Source organism: Micromesistius poutassou, assembly GCF_964030765.1.
Source record: "Micromesistius poutassou genome assembly, chromosome: 12".
NCBI classification, from domain to species: domain Eukaryota; kingdom Metazoa; phylum Chordata; class Actinopteri; order Gadiformes; family Gadidae; genus Micromesistius; species Micromesistius poutassou.
The window spans coordinates 7616217-7625502 of record NC_140282.1 but is presented as its reverse complement, the minus strand read 5'-3'; the positions used below and the strand labels follow the sequence as shown (position 1 = coordinate 7625502).

The window sequence follows — 9286 nt, the reverse complement described above, 5'->3', positions numbered from 1 at the left end:
CTCTCTGGAGAACCCACTAACACACACAGCTCTCTCTGGAGAACCCACTAACACACACAGCCCTCTCTGGAGAACACACTAACACACACAGCCCTCTCTGGAGAATCCACTAACACACACTGCCCTGGAGAACCCACTAACACACAGCCCTCTCTAGAGAACCCACTAACACACACAGCTCTCTCTGGTGAACCCACAGCCAGCTCAATGGACAACGACGACTAGAGGAAGGAATCAATAAGTTTCCAGGCTGGCGCTCCACCACCAGCCACAAACCGCTCCTCCTCCTTTAATGTTTTATGAAAATAAAAGAGGACTGAGTTCACTCTGATGTATGTTAGATATTTTTTTATTTATGCACATTTCTAGTGCATATATAAAAATAGATGCGATGATAGAAGTGATTCTATCAATTAGCTTCTGTTCTAACAGAACTGAGAACACAGGATCTTCTTTATTGCTGAAGGTTAAATAATCGATCACTTTGTGACTTTGTGAAGTTAATTACTTTTGTTTCATTGAATAAAAACATTTAACCATCCATTCCCTGGTTGTAGATGAAAACATAAACCATAAAGAGATTAAAATGACATTTGGAAGTGATTAAGTCTACAAGTGACCAACACTGTGACGATAGTGTACCCTGGTGGCTGTCTCGAACAAGAACGTAGAGAATACAATTAAACACGTGCCTGTTGCCTAATAGACCTCTGAAGAATAAGTCCCTGAAATAACATGGAGTTTATGAATGATCGAACATAACAAACTCTGTAGGTGGCCAAGAAGGAAAAGCTGCATCACGTTTTCAACTACAACCGTTTTCATCTAGTTTCAACTGGCTTTTTGGATTTTTGGTGTCGTTAAAATAGCATTAATAATCGTTTACTTCTTTATCGGCCCGGCACCGACAATCCAAAAAGCCAGCTGAAACTAGATGGAAAAAGTGTGTAGTTGAAAATGTGACGCAGCTTTTACTTCTCCGCCACCTACAGAGTTTGTTATGTACGATCATTCATAAACCCCATGTTATTCCCCATAGACATTTGACCGAGGGACTTATTCTTCAGAGGTCTGTTGTGCTGTGCTATGTTGCTACAGCTAACATCACACACGACCCTTTAACAGACGTAGTCTACACTGAGTGCGCTCTGACAGTCGCCCGCATTGACCTCGACAGAACCTCACAAATCCCTTGGCCCTTAAGAGCAAAGCTCACCTTATCATACGTAAACCTACGGTGGTAATGCCTCTGAAGGTCATTATCCTGGTGTATTTCCTATGCTTTTGTTTGTTTGCTAATGTGTTATTTGTTGTTCGTATCCTCCATTGATTTGGTTTAAGAAAGAAAGAAAGAGAATTCTGCTGACCTCGCAGACAGACACGTTCTCAACCGTTTGGTGAGAGCGGTCGAGAGGGACAAGAGTCTCTTGGCTTGGCACTCAGTTTAAACACACACACACGCACACACACACACACACACACACACACACACACACACACACACACACACACACACACACACACACACACACACACACACACACACACACACACACACACACACACACCAGTCCAAAAGTGTGTGTATATTTTATGTGTATATTTTAGTTAGTTTAGTCACCATTTTGTACGAGTACGAGTTTGATTTGTAAACATACAAAACTCATCTATTATTCAGGCAGACTCAGCTGGAACCTCAAAGCAACAAGCTCTCTCACACACACGCACACACACACACACACACACACACACACACACCATGCTGAGCGTCACTTGTGTGTGCACTGATCCCATTGGCTGCATCCAGTGTTCCGCACTCACGTACAAAGGCCAGACAGCGGGACGCGGCCGTGACGTCACCCCCCCCCCCCCCTCCCCTTCTGCGTCACTTCAGCTCGGAGTAAAGCCAGACAAAAGGCACAGCGGAAATGTGAGCTTTGTCAGGCTCCGTGCCGTTGCCATGGCAGCCGGGACTCCTGTGCTGCTGCTGCGTCGGGCGGGACAGCGGAGACTACCTGTGGGATCTGGCTCCGCCCCCTTTGGGGAATTCACAGCCCTGAGCCCCGCCCCTCGTGCCGCGCCGTGGTTCAGCCGTTCATAGCGTGAGTTTATGACGGTCCTGGACTGATCCACGGCCTGGAGGAGGTGAGGCCGCCTCGTTGCGGCTGGCAGGTGAGGAATCAGGTCCAGCCGGTTTCACCTGGACAGCCCTACCCTCTCTCCCCCGCCTCCCCCCCGCCTCCCCCGCTCTATTGTTGACTCCCGTACATTACGCTCAGACGCTGAACAGATTCCAAACACACCTGTTGCTTCCTGAGCCCTACAGAAGGTAAGCCTCTCCTGTCTTTTGAGCCGCTAAATCACAGTCTAGAATTCATTCTCTATGTTGTTATCGATTGTTGTTTGTTTTACTTGAACAAGTGAACCGGATAAATCTGAATTAAAAAACATTCCGGTTGATGATTCAATGGTTAATGAAATAGTTATAGGCGCGTTTTAATTTTAAAGTGTTGAGTCATCGTTGATCATTAAACAATCATTTACACAAATGGTACACATTTAATCGACTAGGTGTCAAGCCATGGGTCAGAATATTAATCTGAATCTATACGTCATCTCAGCCACACAGACTTATGACAACACTGTTAATGTGCACGCACACGTGCACGCACACACACACACACACACACACACACACACACACACACACACGCCCTGCAACGAGACAATTCTGTTTCATCAATATTAGCCTACCAACAACAAACACTAGCTGAGGTGATAAATAACGTCGTTGTTTGGAGCATTATGGATCACCAGCGTAGGAAGTGTGTCAGGTAATCGATGTGTAAGTGTGGGCTGATGGAGGAAGTCCTCGGGGAGGCGGGGGGCTGGACGTACGCGTGTCACACGGCGGGCCGTGCGCCACGGCCGCCGTCGACAGACGCCTCTTATTTAGTGTTGAACACGCAGGTCTGTGGGTGGGCGGGGCACGAGCAGAGCCGCTCGTCCGCTGCGTCTTAATGTCGGCGTGATGGAGGGTGGAGGGAGATGACAGCCTCCTATGGCATTATTAATGAGGCGGAGTGCAGAGGGCGGTGCGCTCCTCTGGCAGAGCGCTGCCGGCTCCACACATCTGCCGTACACGTTGTTGGCTCCACAAGGACACCCTGAACTACGAAGTGCTGAACGCCTGGCGAGGAAAACATATGTTTTCTCCGTGTGGTTGCCTTGCTGCTGTCGATGCTGTATGACCACATGAGTCACCGTGGAGGCCAATGTTGGTGTGACAACGGCTCGCAGAATGTTGCTTGTGCGGAATAACCCGGGCGACCACTTTGCTATTTCTGTATTTGTTGAGTGTCATAAGCCGTTTCTCAATTTGCATTCTTGTGTGTTCTCGTGTACTTGCGTTCTCGATAAACGTCATCAGTGGTAGCCCAAGCACTGTTCCAATTCCAAGTACGCGAGTACGTGAGTACTGTCGTAAAACCCGGAAGTGTTCTCGATGCGTTCTTGATAAGGCCGTTCTACCGAGGATGCATCGGAGGTGACTCGTGTGGACTTGGGACTGTTAAATATCCCGGGATGCATCATCGAGTCCGCTGCTGTTCCAATTGCAGGTGCGTACTCGCATTCTCGGAAGTCTGTACTTGAAAGTCTGGACTTGCCAAGTACGTACTTCCAAGTCTGCGAGTACGTAGTCCGCGTACTTGGTATTGAGAAACGGCTATAGACTCCTCTGTATGTCTATTTTTATGAACCTTCTTTTTAGACGTTACAGATGTGAGATTATCTCTGGGTTTAGGATCAACGTTTACAAACGGCAATAAAGAGTAAAGAAGATCAGGTTCAGAACATGGATTCAGTTTGCAGGCGCATAACAGTGACAGCCAGAGGAAGTTATCAATGTTTCTGTTTCTTCACATGGCCATATGGAGAGGAACTTAGATGATGACAAAGAGCCATGGCTGATTAGGCAGTCCTGATAGCAGAAGGCTCTGAACATTAGTGACACAGTTCTTCCAGGTTAGCTGCCATGTAGCATACCTGGCTCCTCCAGGTTCCAGCCCACCAGCCGCTGAGCAGATGGCTTGTGTGCGGAACAGGTGCGGCTACTAGCATGGTGCAGCCAGCCGCCAAGCTAATGATGCCCTCATTAATGTTCTTATAAATATATAACAGTGAATGATCCCAAAAACGTGATGACTAGATTATACATCAAATAATCTTTCTTTACCACATTTATTCCAAATCCAGGTTTTGGATTTTAGCACATTTCGAAAGTATTGTACATATTAGCGTATATATCAGAACAGGTATAATTGATGGGCTTGTATAGTTGAATCGTTTTTTTGGGGTAAATTTAAATGTTTAGGGTTAGATGTTGGATAACATTTGAGCTAACCGTGAAGTATAATTCATTATGGTGTCAGTTCTAGACCACCTTCTATAGTTTATGCAAATGTGAGCTTTATAAAACACATTTATCTGACTTATGGCAGTACGACGGCCAGTAAACTCCCATCACATTATTTATGATATTGATATCGTATCCGTTAAGGTGAGTCAGAAACGCTGTGTCAGCTTCTACGTATATAGTTCTGCAGAGCTTTTCAATCTTACTTTCTTATTCATTATTTAATTTTTCTATTTTATTCATTGAATGAATATTCACAAACCACAGTTTGTCATGTGCAGGATGTGCCTCTGGGCCAGACCAGAGTGGTTCTGAATGGTGGACCAGCAGAGAGTCTGACCCCAGACGTCTCCTCCTCTGTTCCAGAGTCGCCGGCGCTGAGATGGGATTGTGCTTCAGGCTGTTGGCGGCGTTGCTGCTGCTCCTCTCGGCCGTCCCTCCCACGCTCCTCCAGGACTCCACCGACTCCCCAGGCCGCACCATCGACAAGAGCTGGCAACGGGGCCCCACCAACAATGCTGCTGCCCCCGCCAACAACACTGCTGCCCCCAGCCAGACGCAGGGCGCTGGGGACCGCCCCATGGGGGGCCAGGAGGGCACCGCGGGGGAACAGGAGGCCGCAGAGGAGGGCCAGGGGCCCATAGAGGAGGACCAGGGGCCCACAACGGGGGGCCAGGGGCCCATGGAGGAGGGCCAGGGGCCCATAGAGGAGGGCCAGGAGGCCATGGAGGAGGGCCAGGGGCCGATAGAGGAGGGCCAGGGGCCGATAGAGGAGGACCAGGGGCCCACAACGGGGGGCCAGGAGGCCATGGAGGAGGGCCAGGGGCCCGCGGAGGAGGGCCAGGGGCCCATAGAGGAGGGCCAGGGGCCTACAGTGGGGGGCCGGGAGCCGGACAGCGACAGCGTATCGTCTACGGCGGACGAGGCGGACGGCTCTCCGACCGGCTCCATGTCTAGCGGAGAAGACGAGGAGGAGACCCAGGGGAGGGAGGGGACGGGGGAGGGCTCCAGTGTCCTCAGCACCGCCGTGCCGTCCCCGCTGCCCACCACCACCGCCTCCCTGGAGGCTAACGGGTCCAGCAACCTCACGGCCCCCCACACCGAGCCCACCCCCGGCCCTGGCCCGGACCCCCCCCCGCACAACGGCTCAGAGGCCACGCCTCAGGACGACTCGACGCCGATGGCCAACTCCACCGATCAGACGACCGCAAACGTGACCACAGCCCCGACGTTGTCCAACGCCTCGGGCTCTGAGGAGACTGCCCTGGCTCCTGAGCGCCCTGTGACCCCCGGGGCCCCTGGAGGAACCGCCCCAGGAACCGGGCCTCACAACACAGAGGGACCCACGACCGCGGGCCCCGGCGCCTCGGAGAGCGCAGCGCCGGAGGAGACCACAGGGGGCCCCGGCCCCCCGCGGCCCCCCAACACCGTCACCACCGGGCCCCCCCGCCCCCCAGAGCCCACGCTGAACGCCACCGTCCCGGTGATCATGACAACCACCCTGGTACCCGGGACAACAGAAAATAGCAACGCCACGGACCGGGACGCGGGCTTGGAAGAGAGCAACACAGACCGAGGTACCCAGCTCCCCCTGAGTCCGGCCTGAGGCTGCTTAGTGCTCTAAGACGCCCCTGAGTCTGGGCTGAGCCTGCTTATGGCGCAGTTCCACCGCAGGGTGCGGGTCGGTTCAGTCTGCAGGGTGCAGGTCGGTTCAGTCTGCTAAGGTGCGGCACGGGTTGCGTTTCCACCGCCAAAAGTGGGCGTGACCCGGACTGAGCCGTATTGAGCCGTTCTCGTCTCGCAGTACTCCTCCGTTGAGGTACTGAGATGCCTGAAAGGGTCCCGGCCAGTTTGAGCTACACACGCCGTCCGTTGATTGGTCGACAGAATCACTTCCGTGCGACAGGGGGATATTAACAATCAAACATTGTACCCGTGAGGGATTTCTGGACGGCGAAAGCTTCATTTTTTTAAGAAAATGTTGTGCAAGTCTTGGACTTTTGCGACAATGTAGGAGGTCCACCTTCTTGGACGTCCTACATTGTTGCTCTTTGTTCATTGTGCGCTTTCTTCTTCTTCCGTGGATTTATTAGCAGGCTACACTGTGTCGTTCTGCTATGAGGTCACGATGCTTACGTAGCTGCCGTGGCTATCGCCGTCCGGCTTAAACCCCGCCCACCATAAGGGTACTGTCTTAAACCCCGCCCACCATAAGGGTACTGTCTTAAACCCCGCCCACCATAAGGGTACTGGCGGCAGCGGAAACGCGCGGCGTAACTGAGATGGGCTGTACCACACCCTCACTACTGGGCTGAGGCGTGCTGGTCCGAAGCGTACCTGCCCGTGAAATGCGCCATTAGTGCTCCACCCTGAGTCTGGGCTGAGGCTGCTTAGAGCTCTAAGATACCCCTGAGTCTGGGCTGAGGCTGCTTAGTGCTCTAAGACGCCCCTGAGTCTGGGCTGAGGCTGCTTAGTGCTCTAAGACGCCCCTGAGTCTGGGCTGAGGCTGCTTAGTGCTCTAAGACGCCCCTGAGTCTGGGCTGAGGCTGCTTAGTGCTCTAAGACGCCCCTGAGTCTGGGCTGAGGCTGCTTAGTGCTCTAAGACGCCCCTGAGTCTGGGCTGAGGCTGCTTAGTGCTCTAAGACGCCCCTGAGTCTGGGCTGAGGCTGCTTAGTGCTCTAAGACGCCCCTGACTCCGGGCTGAGCCTGCTTAGCGCTCTAAGCTGTATTGAAATCATTAGAGTGCATTTGCATTTCTCCATGCAGGGCTGGGCTGCAGCATCACCTCAGACCTGGTGCCCAAAGGCACTTGCACTTAGGTTACATCACCACCGGGCTTCATTTACACTTCACTTCTCTCTCACTTCGTCTCTGACCTACATTGACCTGGTGTCTCTTTCCCCCCATTGGTGGAGAGCACAAAAACTCCCTTCTTTCAGTGGGAGAAACTGGGTTGGGTTTCGAGTGCTTTTCCCTTTCCCTGCAAAGGGAACAGGCTCTGTTACACGTCTCCAGCACAATGTGGCCTTGTGTGAGTCCCAGGAGAGCAGGGGTCAGGCTCCATGCAGGGCGTGGGAGCACTCGGCCCTTTCACACCATAACAGCTTCTACATGTTGTTGACCTAAAAGCTGCTAATTCAAGTTAACCAAAAATAGGATGTTATTGTTGCGTTGTTCAGTGTTGAATCTGTTGATTAGCTCCTTCTGCTCTCACTGGTACAATCCTACACAAATTCGAATCCTTCTGCAGTGTTTGTTAATTTCATTCATTGTTCAATAAATGTTGAATTGTTCTTGTATAAATTGGAAAAATGTAACTGACAGCTGCCTGCATGAAAATTAATCAACAGTAATCGATTCTCTCACTGAGAATTAGGTTGAAATGGAGGGAAAATGTTATTGTGACACATTCCACACGGTTCAGTCCTGGCTGTGTTCTTCCCTGTAGGGCTGGTCTCCAGTTCCAGCGGAAACAAACAGAACGAAGCCTGGGCGGCCATCTTAGGGACGGCGGTGGCTGTGTGCGTGCTCGCCTTGGTCGTCTTTATCATTCTGAAGAAGAAGAACCAGAAGGCGTTCTCCCACAGGAAGCTGGTGGAGTTCTCTTCAGACCCAGGTAAATTCAAATCCACAAATCAATGCAAAATTATGAAACGTGCAATTAATTTATGTATTTTAAATGACAATGGCGATGAGTTTACTGAGGTACAAATTTAAGTGTTGCAGAATATGCAGTACAACCACACGATGCTTGCTATATAATCCTGTTCAAGTTTAAACCTTAACTTTGAATGTTTCTATCGCAGAGATGTACTCCCAAAACATCTGAACTATCAAGTCTCTCTAGGGTTAAACTTGCTCAGTGTTATTTTATTCTGGTCTAATTAGCAGAACCTCTGAAGCTACGACTAGCTTCAGAGCGTCCCCAGTGCAGGTGGGAGTCAGTCAGCGTCTGCGTCTGTGGAGTTGTTCTCTAGGACGCGGGTTAACACGTCTTCATGTTCCCAGTTCTTACACTAGACAACAGCGAGTCTTTGGAGTCGACTAACTACGGCCGGGGCGCCTACTTCAACCCGGCGCTCCAGATGACTGCCCTGCCACCGCGCTACAACGCCCCCGTCCCCGACGGCTACGTGGACTGAAGTCAGCGGCTTGTAGATCATCATAACTGTTTATAGAGGTGGAAGATACAAAGAAAGGGTTGTGATTTATAACATGAAAGATGACCCATGAACATATGATCAAAACCAATGTTTTTTATTTTATCTGTTCGGCTTTAATGCAGTTATATCCAAGATTACGCATAGAGAGGCGTAAGAGCATAAGGCGCCACTATCTTATTTTGTTGCCAAATAAAATGTATGTTTTTTGAAGGATTAGAAATAACTTAAATGTGGTAGGGGTTCATCTGTAACTATGTGTGTTCCAGTAACTCACACGTGCTGTAAATGAAGGAGCACTTGAATGATTACAGCTGTGGTTAACTTTAAACAACATCCAAGGAAGAGTTCAACAAAGGTGAAGAAGTCAATACACTCGGTCACAATGACAAAATGTAAAGTGGAGATGCGTGGGAGAAGAGTGAGAGTGAAACATGTGCTGTGATTTGATGACTACCTGCCGCAGATACGTGAGGCTCTTCATTATTTATAGGCTGGAGCTCAGATACCAGGAGGCCCCCTCCTACACGTTGGGACTTAACCGTTGTTATCGAGGTGGGACGCTGCAACTACCTGAGCTGTATTAGGCATCGTACCGACGCACAGTACAGCCTCATGTAGATACCTCCTAGATACAATCGCTATGATAAGAAAAGCTTTGATATTGGAAACGTTTTCATGCTGCGCACACAATCTGTCAGGCTGGACG

General features: G+C 50.5%; 1 protein-coding gene across 1 annotated transcript; it reads left to right on the top strand.

The window, feature by feature from the left end:
- Positions 1–4799: 4799 nt before the first annotated feature.
- LOC311356143 (uncharacterized protein) lies at positions 4800–8559 on the top strand (the record flags this gene model as incomplete). Its single annotated transcript, XM_084475907.1, has 3 exons — positions 4800–5994; positions 7866–8033; positions 8426–8559. The coding sequence occupies 3 exons, from the start codon at positions 4800–4802 to the stop codon at positions 8557–8559; spliced, it is 1497 nt and encodes a 498-aa protein (XP_084332033.1).
- Positions 8560–9286: the final 727 nt, after the last annotated feature.